We start from the raw sequence: 12,552 nt of genomic DNA, 5'->3' as shown, positions 1-12,552 counted from the left end.
GTTTTTTTTTTTTTTTTTTTTTTCTTTCGTTGGAGTGAAGTGTCGGCTTTAGCTTAAACCGGAAGTTGCCCTAACAGAAGTTTCAATCTATACCACAGCTGTGAGCTGCAATTTGTGAGCGAAAGCGGAGAAGTTAGGCCTTCGATTTCCTTTTTCCCCTTCCTTCAGAAATCTTTTCGATTCAGTCGCCATGGCGAGCACCAAAGTTCAGAGGATTATGACCCAACCCATCGTACCTTCTCATCTCAATTCCTTCTTCTTCATTTCATTGTCGCTTTTCTATCATTTTTCTGCGTCTTTCACTTATACATTTTATTTCTCTTTCAATTGATGTTGGTGCGCCTTCAGAACTTGATTTTCAGGTTCCTTCAGAGTGTAAGTTCTTTTTCAGCTTCATTTTGTTCATGGTTTTTCATAGTGAAATTGATGTTTTCTATCTCTGATTTTATTCACGAAATCTTCACGCTCCAAATTTATACAGAAAGCTCGGATTCAGATATGGCTTTTTGAGCAGAAAGACCTGAGGATCGAAGGCCGAATCATTGTAAGTGAGCCTTTTCTTTGAGAAACTATCGTGCTAATTAATAGTTTTTGTTTTTAAAATGTACGTTTAAATGCTATAAAAGCTTACTAGGGTTTAAGTTTCAAATGTTGAATCGTCATCTTTTTTCTTTTCCTAAAGGTTTTTCTCGAACCAAGGTAAAATAAGAACGTTGCAATCTAGATAAAATGGAAGTTAGATTAGTGAAATTGGTTATCATTTGATATTTAAAACATTTTGTGGAGGTACTGAAAGCATCAAGCATACTAAGTTAGCTTGAATTAATCAATCATGCCACAACTCTCATCGTTTGATGTGGTGAAATGTTGGGAGGTGTAAAGGGTTGTGCATCTTAAAATTTACTCTCAAGAACAATAGAAACTAGTATTGAGGAATTTTCTATTGAATGGTATATGATTGAGCACTTGTGTATGTGATACAAGTGAACGTGTACTAAAAAGCTGTCATAAAGTTTCGTTGTTCGTTCTGTCGTCGACCCTATCTATGTTTCTACGATGGCCCTATGGAGCTATATTGCAACAAATCTTCTTTTTCTGCAGCATTGCTTCTATGATCTTAGGAGCACTGGCCGCCCTGGCCCAATAAAAGTAGTTGAAAAGGGGAGAAATGACTCTAAAATTTGGATAGGTTCGCTTGTTTTCTGTTAATTCTCNGTTTCGTTGTTCGTTCTGTCGTCGACCCTATCTATGTTTCTACGATGGCCCTATGGAGCTATATTGCAACAAATCTTCTTTTTCTGCAGCATTGCTTCTATGATCTTAGGAGCACTGGCCGCCCTGGCCCAATAAAAGTAGTTGAAAAGGGGAGAAATGACTCTAAAATTTGGATAGGTTCGCTTGTTTTCTGTTAATTCTCTAATATTTCACTGTATAGAAAAGACAATTGTTTTTTTTTTTTCTTTTTGTAAAGGAAAAGAGACAGAAAAGCAAAAATCATGAAAATACACATAAAATTCTGCTTCCCTTAGTTGTTTTGATTACACAATTCAAAATCAGCTTTCATTGAAAGAAAAAAAATGCAAAAGAAAATCATTTTATATTATTTTCTTCTGTATTAGCGTAGTTGTACGTCTGGGTTGGCCCCTGGAGGTTAGTAGTCGTAGTGCGAAAATAAGTCTTTCTTCATTAGATTAGTTACGGTTTTCTGGGTTTCATAAAGTTCAGTTAGAAGAAGAAAGTTCTTCCTTCTTACGTAAGATTGGTATGGTAAGTTTTTTGGGTTGGAGAAAGAAAGCTTTGTTGGAGCTTCTGCAATGTCTGATGGCCCATAATTTCCTTTGGAGATAGTATGCTTTGAAATTCCTTCGTAGGAAGAACTGGGATGTCATTTTACATATTTGGAAGAGCAAGAAAGTTACTGGAGAAATATATGTTTGAGCTAGGACTATGGAGGTTAAAATTTTACCAATTCATTAGGTTGACAATCGTGGCCTACTAAATTTAATCCTTGAATTAAAGATTATTAAGGTCTTAAGATCTCTTTAACTGCAACATGTCTTCGGTGTTCCTTTAAGAAGAGTCTAGGTAAAAAAGAAAATGGCACTAGAAGAAGACTAGACAGAAATCTTTGGCTTCATTTGTCTTTGTGATCGTCGCGCCTTTTAAGCCATCGTCTTGGTGCCATTGTCGCTGCCTCCCTACAAAGTCGCGACTTTTGGAAGGCAAAGAGTCGCGACTTTTAGAAGGCCAGTCACGACTTTCAGAAGACGATTAGTCGTGACTTTTGGAAGACAAAGAGTTGTGACTTCTAGCGTCGTGCCAAGGTGGGGAAGACGAAGAGTTGCGAGCAACATTTCGAAAGACGAAGAGTTGCGACTTCTGGCGCCATGAATTGCTGCGACTTGCTCCTCCGACGACAACCACGATCGTAAAAGACCACAATGAAGTTGCCCTTCTGATCCCACACCTGCACAGCCCGCAAGTCGCTCCTCCGACTGAAGAAGACCACGACGACAATCGCTCCTCCATCTTTCGGCGCCAATAAACATGTACAACCGCTCCTCCTCCTCCGACGCCTATATAGCCGACGACGACAGCCGCCCCCTCGACAGCCACCGATAAAAAGCCTAGAAATCCATCCCTGTAGTAGTTGGGTTACTGTTTTTGCTTATTGTACCTCCGACAACAAGGATTTTGCATCACCAGAAATGATTTCATTTTGCATCAACCAACAATGATTTCATTTTGCATCAACCAGCAATGATTTTGCATCAACCAACAAGGATTTTGAATCCATTTGACAGTACCTTTGACCCGTGGCACCACACCAAATACTTCAGAGGATCTTGAATCCATTTGGATAGTAACCTTTGACCCATGGCACCGCACCAAATACTTCAGAGATGCAAAACTGTAATTGATAGGAAAACTTATGCAATTGAGTTAGACGACAGATATAGGGAACAAGAATCAAGCTATTAGAAATCACCTATTAGAAATCACCAGAGACAAAACTTTTTTCCTATCATTGAAATGAGGCTTTTTCCAATGGCTGAAAACATCCACTACTATTGGCTCCACTAAACCAAAAATTCAAGGGGAAACGTTTTTCGGAACAAATTATTGGATAGAAAAACTCACAAACAAGAAGGGTATTATGGCTGAAATCTCATTGCACCATGAAAGTGGAGATATAAACAAATTGTTTGTCCCAGTGGGCGAAGAACGGAAAGGTTGGATAGCTTTTTTTGATCTTATTGGAAACTATTCCTTGCTGTCCACTAAAATACTATACCATCAACTAAACTCAAGATCTTAGAGTAGAAGACAAGACCACAATCATATCCATCGACCTACACAACCCTTGCATGTTACTAAAAAGTCGCCACAAATGCCAGAAAATAGAAAGACATGTAGAAACATACCTTCCAATTCTAAATAAAAAAGCAAAGACGATCAACAATGAGTTTTCCCTCCTCCATTAATACTGTATGGGCTACGATACCTTCCAATTCTAAATAAAAAAGCAAGGACGATCAACAACGAGTTTTCCCTCTCCCCCATTAATACTGTATGGGCTACGATAGTGATTGTCATTCAAAAACATTTTTACGGTGAGTGGTTTATGATAAACAGGAGCATCCAATCTATGCTCAATGACTTCTGCCAACTAAACCCCTACAAAGTTGATAAGGCAATTCTCCGCTGCATGTCAAAGGAGCAAGTATACCATTAGTTTGTAATAAAAAAGGTTGTGAAAATAGAACCATGGTCTGATGAAAAGCACTTGTTTATAGCAACCCATGGAAAGTAGAATGAGATAATGATCAGATGTAGGTTTATTCAGTCTTTGAACACCAAAGTTACTGAATTTTCCAAAGAGGCCTTTTGTGGCAAGAAATCTATCGATGAGTGTCAAGGTGGGTGGAGACCTGTTGTTTGACCATGTATAGAGTCCATTACTGAGGGGAAGATCAATGAGTTCGACTTCTCTTATGAAATTGTTGAAGTGTCTCATGCTTTTGGTGGCTTTTCCACTGGATTTTTCATGTGCCCATCGAGAGGTATTGAAATCTCCCGCCAAAAGCCAATTCTCTATACATAAGCATGATAGGTCTTGTAATTCCTACCAGATGTCTTTCTTGAAACCTACTGGGGCCATAAATTCCTGTATAATTATCAGCCAGTGTAATATGGTTAAGGTGTATAAGCCTTTGGTGACTTCTGAAATCGTCAGAGTTGGGTCATTCCACATGATTAAGATCAAGCCAAAGCTGACCAACCAATATGTTTGGCACTCCATAGAGATTTAACTGTCTAGCGATTAACATAATTCAATTTTGTTTCTTGAAGAATAACCATAGTGAGATTGTATTTGTGGAGGAAGTACTTGATTAGAGCTCTCTTTTGCGAATCTCCCAAACCCATAACATTCCAAGAGATAATAATCATAAGAGGTATTGACCTCCCAATTGTGACTAGCCCGGTTTCTCATAGTTGATGTTTGAAAAGAGACCAACAATCTCTCTATTCAGTTTACTCGATTTCTTGGCCATAGTGGGCTTCTTTTTCCTAGATGGAATAGCCATGATGCACATGTGGTGTTCTTTTAGCCATGGTGCCAAGATTTGGATGGCTCTTGTTGGTGAGTGTTGCTAATATTGGGGTGACCTCTTCTACCTCTGTTTCATCCTGCTTCTCCTATAAAAGAGTGCCAAGCTCTGCATCCGCAAGGGTGATCTTTAGCCACGGGTGAGAGTTGTTCGCCTTATCCGCAGTGGGGGGATGGTGGGGCTGTGGAGAGGGGTAAGGGGCTGGATGCATATTCATCATCTAATTCTTGGTCAATGCCAACCGTGGAGTATTTTGTTCTTGGGACGAGGAAAGTTTTTGGTTATTTATGATGATGACATATTTTCTGGTGATATTGTCACAACTTGCGGGTCGGGGTCGGGGTCGAGGATAAGAAGTGGTGTAGAAGATGGGGTTTTGGAGATTGGTGGAAAGTAGGGTGAGGGGTTGGTGGCCTTTGGTTTATGTGGGGAGACTATGAGTTTATGGGGCATGGTAGATGGGGAGGGTGGAGGAGTATGGTTTAGTTGGGGGATTGACCTTCTTTTATAGGAGTTGGCTTGGAGGGTAGGGGGATGTCCATGGCGGATGGGATGGGATTGGTCATTACCTTTTTGGGGCTTTGTGGTATGACCATAGACTCTGTTATGTGTAAATTTGGTGTTGAGTCTTGTTGTACTTGAGAGGCCCCTTTAGGTGTTGTTTCTCAGTGGTTTGACCAATGGTGTGGTCCAAGAATGCCGCAAGAAATATCTGTAATAAACTTAGTATTCTTCGAGGTACAAAATCTTTTCCGTGCTTGTTTAGTGCGCTAGTAGCCAAGCATAACATCAACAAATGGTTCTTCATTAAAGCAAGGCTCGGTCAATATAATGACCATAAGGGGAATCTTGGAGGAAGGTGATGGTATTGAGACTTTTGCTTTCATAACGGTGGCTTCCATAAGGTCTATTCTTGATGAGGTTTTTTTAGCCATCTCAACAAAACCTCCACAGGCATCTCCCATGTGTTTCAAAGTTTCAATGTCCCAACGATTGAGAGGCAGATTTTTTATTTTAATCCAACCTTCATATGAGGGAACCACGGGATCATTCAGGTGCTTTTCACCAGACCATGGTTCTATTTTCACAGCGTAGTTTCCAACTTTTTGTTAGCCTTTTTTATTTTACAAACTAATGAGACTTGCTCCTTTGACCTGCAACAGAGAATCGCCTTGTCTGCTCTGTGGGGTTTTAGTTGGCAAAAGTCATTGAGCATGAATTGGATGCGCCTGTTTATCATAAACCAGTCATCGTGAAAATGTTTCCGTGTGACAATCACCATCGTATCCCATACAGTATGAATGGGGGAGAGGGGAAACTTGTTATTGATCGTCTTTGCTTTTTTGTTTAAAATCGAAAGGTATGTTTCTGCATGTCTTTCTATTTTCTGGCATTTGTGGCGACTTTTTAGTAACAGGTAAAGGTTGTGTAGGATAGATATGTTTGTGGTTTTGTCTTCAACTCTGAGATCTTGAGTTTGGTTGATGGTCTGGTATTTTAGTGGAGAGCAAGGAATAGTTTCTAATAAGATTAAAAAAAGCTATCCAACCTTTTCGTTCTTCACCTGGGTTGTTTGTCCCCCTAAAGCAATAATGAGATTTTAGCCATAGTACCCTTCTTGTTTGTGAGTTTTTCTATTCAAGGTGATTTCTGATAGCTTGATTCTTGTTCTCCTGCATTTGTCGTCTAACTCAATTGCATAGGTCTTCCATTCAAAATCCTCCTAAGTATTTGGTGTGTGCCATGGGTTGGGTTACTGTCCAAATGAAATTCTTGCTGGTTGATGCAAAATCCTAAGTATTTGGTGTGTGCCATGGGTTGGGTTACTGTCCAAATGAAATTCCTGCTGGTTGATGCAAAATCATTGCTGTCGAAGGTACAAGGCAAAAACAGCAACCAGTTGCTCTTTGAGAAATTGAGGAAATCTTCAGAGATGGATTCCTAGGTTTTTTATCGGTGTTGTCTGGGCTGTGCAGGCATCGTTGGAGAAGCGGCTGTACACGTTTATTAGCGTCGGAAGTCAAAGGAGCGGTTATCGTCGTGGTTTTCTTTAGTCGGAGGAGCGGCTTGCAGGCCGTGCAGGTGTGGGATCGGAGGGGCGACTGTCATTTTGGTCTTCTACGATCGTGGCTGTCGTCGGAGGAGCGGTAGTCCTAGCGATTCATGGCGCCAGAAGTCGCGACTCTTGTCTTTTGGAATGTTGCTTGCGACTTTTCGTCTTCCCCACCTTGGCTGACGCAAGAAGTCGCGACTCTTCGTCTTCCAAAAGTTGCAACTCTTCGCCTTCCAAAAGTCGTGACTTTGTTGGGAGGCAACGACGAAGACATCAAGACAGCGGTTTCAGAAGTCATGACTCTCTCTCTACACCTAAAAAAAAAGTATTTTTGTCCCTATGGCATTGTTAAACAAAGTAGACTCACTGACTTGGCTCCCTAGCGCTAACGGGGTCTTTTCTACAAAATCCTTGATGATGGACATGGGGAAAAGGTAGAAGCAATAAATCCCACCCTAGCAAAGACGGAATGGAAAGGACATCGACCTAAAAAGGTGAAGTTCTTCTACCTCTAGAAAGTAGCACATAAAGCCATTAGCACAAGTGAAAATCTTAAAAAAAAAAAAAAAAGAATGTCTTACATCACTCTTTCTCCAAATTGGTGTCCATTATGCAAGAAAGAAAACGAATCACAAAACCACTTGTTTATGCAATGCACGTATACTCAGAATTTCTGGACAAAGATTCTCAATATATTCGGATGACATCTCATATTTCTTAGGGAGATAAATGATTTTTAGACATGGCCTTGACGTACCACCCTTTCAAGAATGCAAAAGGCCTATTATTGGAAAAACCTCATCATGGCTTTCTTTTGGAATAGGTGGAAAGAAAGAAATTAGAGAATATTTGTAGAAAAGACACCGACCTACACAAAGCTTTTCAACCATGTTGTTTACCAAGCTATATCTTAGTGTAAACTGTCTAATATTTTTACATTGATCTCAAATACCTAGATAAGGACTCGACCAGAAAATACCTGGTTCAGGTGACCAAACCCTAGCATCAACCAAAGAGCCAACATGAACCAGGGAGAGAGCTCAGAAGTACCATCCAGTCCTTAATTTCCTCTTTCTGTAGCAATCTTCTAAAAACAAGACTCCACAAGCGAGTTGAAGCATCTTAGAATTCCAAAACCAAACCTTGTGGTGAAGAAGAAATACTGAGCAAACGATTGAAGCTTCAAAGGAGAGTACTGAGCCATAGGTCTTGCCGAAAAAGAATTTCTACAACCATTGCCTAGTTTCAAATGAGCAAGAAAATTTATGCGCAGCCATACTTCGGAAATACTCAACCATCGACTTCTAAGACTCCATTTCCTTTCTGCCTTTGGTATGCTTAGCCTTTAAACCGTGAATGCTAGTAGTAACTTCACGGCAAAAGGTTCGGCAGAAATTTAGGTCTCGACTGATAATTATATGGTTTTCTATAAATCTATGACTTTCTTTTGTTTTGTTATTTACTTTCCAAAATGTTTGTCAAAACCCGATACAAGTTTTAAAAAATGAAATAATTATCAATTGGATCTACTTATGAGTTGTACTTCCGTAGGGCTTTGATGAATATATGAATTTGGTGTTGGATGATGCCGAGGAGGTCAATGTGAAGAAGAAGAGCAAGAAGAGTTTAGGTTTGTCTCACCCTCTTCGGTATCCAAATCTTTCTGTGATTAAGTACAGACTAAAAAGTTGTTTTGTCCTCCACATTTTCAGGGAGGATATTGCTCAAAGGAGATAACATAACTCTGATGATGAACACGTAAGCTCCTGAAGCTCTCTCTTTCACCGTATAATTCTCTTTGAAAAGTAAATGAATGATATAATCATATGCAAATTACAGGGGGAAGTGATGGACATTTTTTGGTGCACCCATAATAGAGATAGCGAAGTCAGCCCCTTTCATGTTGAAACTTGAAGGCCTTGTGTTACCATAGAATGTTCATTTTACTGTCAAATGGTTGGCTGTTTTTGTACTGTTGTTTAAAGAAAGTAGAATACAGTTTATGTAAGAAGCACTCAACTCATCCACCTCTATTATTGTTGCTTGGGGGTCATTGTACTTAGTTTGCATCGGATCCTCAACTCTATCATTCATGGTTAGATTTGAATATCAATTTCTCTATTGGATTGCTTGAAACTACTAAAAATTTGGCAACAATGCTAACTTGATTATAGCTCAACTAAGACTACGATATCTTTAACAAAATGTCTGTGGTTCGAGTTTCTACTTTTACATGTTGATAATTTAGGTATTAATAGCGTTGGGATCAGATTAATTATACGATAATCTTGGTATGATGACAAGTCTTAAGGGGATTGTTGGACTTGTTTGGCTTTACCTCATGGTGCGGCTATACCTTCCCATCTCATGTCTCCTACAACATTTAGCCACAATAGTTCAAATGGGAGAGGAAGCCACAAGAGAATTAAGAATAAAATACATCAAAGAAACGAGCTGAACATGTGAGATAATCACCATTGTGTTCTTCTCAACCCCGAGAAGGGAAAAAAAAAAAAAAAAAAGGAACTATCAACTCAGGAACACTGGATTGGTGAGGATCCTTGAAATAATGGATCCTACAAACTCAGGGTTCCCCAAAGTTCTTACCTAACCAAAAAGAAAGCTAATTTCTTCAACAAAAAAATAACATGAAATTCAAGTCTCTGTGGTTAGGTTATGGAACAGAGGGTGGTGGTCTGCAATCAAAAGATTAGCTATGAATCACAATGCCAGAAAAATTGTGTAAGAATTCGAACCAAAAGACCAGGAACGAGAGCTCCCGAGTCTCTCAGTTCCTAAATTCAGCATGCACAGCCACTCCTTTGCTCGGTCTCCACAACGGTTTCGGGGATTCCTTGAAAATATCTGCATTACATTCATGATCAGTAAGGCGTTGGTGTTTTTCGGTCTCGTCCAAAGTCTTGTAATGAAAAATAGAATATGCAACATCATAAAAGTATGGCAAATGAGGACACCACCAAAAATAAAACACAAACACAGATTTCATGGCAACTCTAATCACAAAAAAAATGTTGAAATTCCGAGGTAATTTACACATAACCGATAAAATGGAAATAATCGATGGAATAGAATATTTAATAACTACCATGCCAAATTCAGTTGTATTAGCTCGATTCTTTCCGATAACGTCACAAGGTAAATGCTACGTTTTAGAAACTCTTAAAATCCTAATAACATTCCAATAAATCCTTTCGACAAAATTCACGTTTTAGAAACTTACATATCCTGTTCGTGTTCGTTGGCTAATGCAGTCTTGGCAATGCATAAGAAAGCAGCATCAACGTTGTAGTCTTCTTTAGCCGATGTCTCGAAGTAAGGAATATTATCTTTTGAAGCACACCATTCCCTAGCTTTCTTCTCAGAGACCTACAGTAATAATAATCAGATCAACATAAAAACAAAATACACATCTCAGAAGTGACAGGTTCAGACATCCTTATAGCTTACCACTCGACTATTCCCACCATCAATGTCGATCTTATTTCCGAGTAATATGAATGGGAACGTCCTGGGGTCAGATGGGTTTGCCTGAAAGACAAAATACTAATTTAGACATCATCCAAAATCTGCAAGCAATCGAGACTCGAAATAAAGAAAAAGATCAGTACAAATAAACACACTCAAACTCGAACAGCCTAAGCATACATGGAGAGCTACGAGCGCATGTATTTACTAGTATCTTTCTTTTAATTCTCTAATGGATCATATATGCCTTCAGTGTTTTTTGCGAGTAAAAATCTGCTTTCAGACATCATTGTCCTTTAATCTAAGAAGCATCAATGATTATCTCAGCGACACCATGCATGGCAGTGTAATCCAATTAAAACCATACTTTGACAATGAGAAGAGGAAAATGAAGAGGCAGGGTATAGCCTTGCAAAGGTAAAGAAACGGGTACACGCCAGAATGAAGAATGCCACTCATTCAAAGGCCAAAACAATATTTACAAGCCAGGCACAAATGGCTTCCGAGGTGGTTGTTCCTCGACTTAAGGTAGTAGCACGGTTTATAATACACAAAGACCTCTAAAGGTGTTTGGAAAAAGCTTAAAGGAGCAAAGGTTGTACATTAGCTATTTAAATTAAGACCTAAAACAACAACCCCAAACCATACGAAGTATATAAATCTTAAAAATCGAACTAAAACAACAACCCCAAACCATAATAAAACTTCCTAGTAACAGAGCAGTAATAACCAAGCTCAACAGCGAATACATCCATCAGAAAAATCGAGAAAATTTAAGGAACAGAATTGATTCACCTGTCTGAGAAACTCATCATGCCAATTGTCAAGTGTGTCGAATGACTTCATCACGTTAACATCATAGACTAGAACACAGCAATCTGCCCCTCTATAGAATGCAACTCCAAGACTTTGAAACCTCTCTTGTCCGGCCGTGTCCCATATCTAGCAATGCAAATGTTATAGATATAGTATAAACATGAGAACAAAATCATGCCAAAGTGAACACAGCCTCCACGCTATTGAAAGGAAATGATTTTATGAAGTAGAACGTACTTGTAGTGTGACAAGCCTGTCATCAATTTGAAGTTCCTTGGTGACAAAATCAGCACCAATTGTAGCTTTATATTGCTGACTGAACTTCTTATGCACATATCTAAATGGCTAGTTAAGGCCCCATATTCCAATTCAACGGTAATGCTAATTCAACATCAATTTCCAACGGATCAAAATCTCAATAAGCTATGTGTTAGAACTAATTCCGAGGAGAATATAGAAACAAATGGTCAAACAAAATTAAAACCAAAGAAAACACAAATTATTCAAAGATCTCTCACCAACAGAAGATGATTAATCTCAATATTCCACATGAACTGAAGCAAGGGGCGTACCCAATTAGGAAATGAATGGCAAAATAAGAGGAAGTGAAACATAAATTCCAGGATCGAAAATAAATGCTCAAAACTTAGATCAATACCATTATCAACAAAATTTTCGAAGGATACTGATTCATCAACGACGTCTTACCAACCCTGAAATCAAAATCAAACACCATTCAAATCAAAATCCAAAATGAAACAAGCAAGCAGCAGAGGAACCATAGGTGATGATTGCACATACCCGCTATCACCGAGAACGATAACCTTAAGCAAAGTCCGTCTACGGAGCGACATGGATACAAAATCAATGAATGAATGAATCAGCGAATGAGACTAATAAACCTCGGATTCAAATAGCGCAAAATTTGACCCTGTGAGCTAGTTTCGCACCCTGGGTAATGGGAGATATGGTGAATGAATCAATAACGTAATGAATCGAAGTTGAGAAATGAAATGGAAAGAAAAGAATCAAAAGGGGGTGATGATGAGCAAAAAGGGGAGCGGATATCAGAATTTTAGATTCGGAATTTAGAGTACCTTTTCATCCGATTAGCAAAGGGAAAAGAAGGAGAATAAATTCAAGGAGGAGATTCGTGGCGAGACTTAGAGAAAAGGAAGCTGAAATTCAAAAATTGGAAGAACAACCAAACGACACCTACGCGACTTCTGTGATGTCCTCTCCGTTTTATCCTTCTCCTTCTCTTCTTTCCAGCTGATTCCATTTCAAGGGACAGATTTTATGATAACATTTTTAGGAATATGCCTAGTTTTTCATTTTTTTTTTTCTTTTTGGGTAAAAATGTTGACATTGAAGAATTTTGTAACGACCCGATATTTTGAGCTCGTCGAGCCGTGACACGGTCACTATTGACAAAAAATTCTAAATGGTATTTATAGGTTGGTGACAATAAAAACGTTTTAAAAGAAATGTCGGGGACAACATTTTACAACAGCAACACAACTGTTCATTGTCTATCCCTGACAAGGTCCTACTATATTACTAATCTCTTAAGACTCTTTAAAC

The 12,552-nt window shown here is 38.9% G+C and overlaps 2 protein-coding genes across 3 annotated transcripts; one reads left to right on the top strand and one right to left on the bottom strand.

Moving 5' to 3' along the window:
* The first annotated feature begins 24 nt into the window (after nt 1–24).
* LOC111784400 (small nuclear ribonucleoprotein E-like) lies at nt 25–8,802 on the top strand. Of its 2 annotated transcripts, XM_023665109.1 has the most exons (7): nt 25–87; nt 120–232; nt 349–375; nt 482–544; nt 8,218–8,296; nt 8,379–8,424; nt 8,506–8,802. In XM_023665109.1, the coding sequence occupies exons 2-7, from the start codon at nt 191–193 to the stop codon at nt 8,513–8,515; spliced, it is 267 nt and encodes an 88-aa protein (XP_023520877.1). In that variant the 5' UTR covers nt 25–87; nt 120–190; the 3' UTR covers nt 8,516–8,802. The 2 variants fall into 2 exon arrangements, with proteins under 2 accessions (XP_023520877.1, XP_023520878.1); XM_023665110.1 differs by having other exon boundaries at nt 83–232.
* Nucleotides 8,803–8,993: 191 nt separating this feature from the next.
* Nucleotides 8,994–12,240, bottom strand: LOC111784399 (ras-related protein Rab7). The gene is made up of 8 exons (XM_023665108.1): nt 12,066–12,240; nt 11,770–11,919; nt 11,655–11,681; nt 11,206–11,305; nt 10,948–11,094; nt 10,135–10,215; nt 9,908–10,053; nt 8,994–9,531 (listed from the first exon to the last, which is right to left on the bottom strand). Exons 2-8 carry the CDS (start codon nt 11,820–11,822, stop codon nt 9,468–9,470), a joined length of 618 nt encoding a protein of 205 aa, XP_023520876.1. The 5' UTR covers nt 11,823–11,919; nt 12,066–12,240; the 3' UTR covers nt 8,994–9,467.
* Between the last annotated feature and the right edge of the window lie 312 nt (nt 12,241–12,552).

This window comes from Cucurbita pepo, unplaced genomic scaffold (genome assembly GCF_002806865.2).
Source record: "Cucurbita pepo subsp. pepo cultivar mu-cu-16 unplaced genomic scaffold, ASM280686v2 Cp4.1_scaffold000194, whole genome shotgun sequence".
Taxonomy (NCBI): domain Eukaryota; kingdom Viridiplantae; phylum Streptophyta; class Magnoliopsida; order Cucurbitales; family Cucurbitaceae; genus Cucurbita; species Cucurbita pepo.
This window is presented reverse-complemented; position numbering and strand designations above follow the sequence as displayed.

Bases quoted from the DNA above. Each gene is read 5' to 3' on its own strand.
- LOC111784400 (XM_023665109.1), top strand. From the start codon at position 191: ATGGCGAGCACCAAAGTTCAGAGGATTATGACCCAACCCATC. The intron at 545-8,217 runs GTAAGTGAGCCT...GTACTTCCGTAG, and splicing joins GGATCGAAGGCCGAATCATT to GGCTTTGATGAATATATGAA. The intron at 8,297-8,378 runs GTTTGTCTCACC...CCACATTTTCAG, and splicing joins GAAGAGCAAGAAGAGTTTAG to GGAGGATATTGCTCAAAGGA.
- LOC111784399 (XM_023665108.1), bottom strand. From the start codon at position 11,822: ATGTCGCTCCGTAGACGGACTTTGCTTAAGGTTATCGTTCTCGGTGAT. The intron at 11,682-11,769 runs GTATGTGCAATC...TTTTGATTTCAG, and splicing joins ATCGTTCTCGGTGATAGCGG to GGTTGGTAAGACGTCGTTGA. The intron at 11,306-11,654 runs GTATCCTTCGAA...CTAGCCATTTAG, and splicing joins AAGACGTCGTTGATGAATCA to ATATGTGCATAAGAAGTTCA.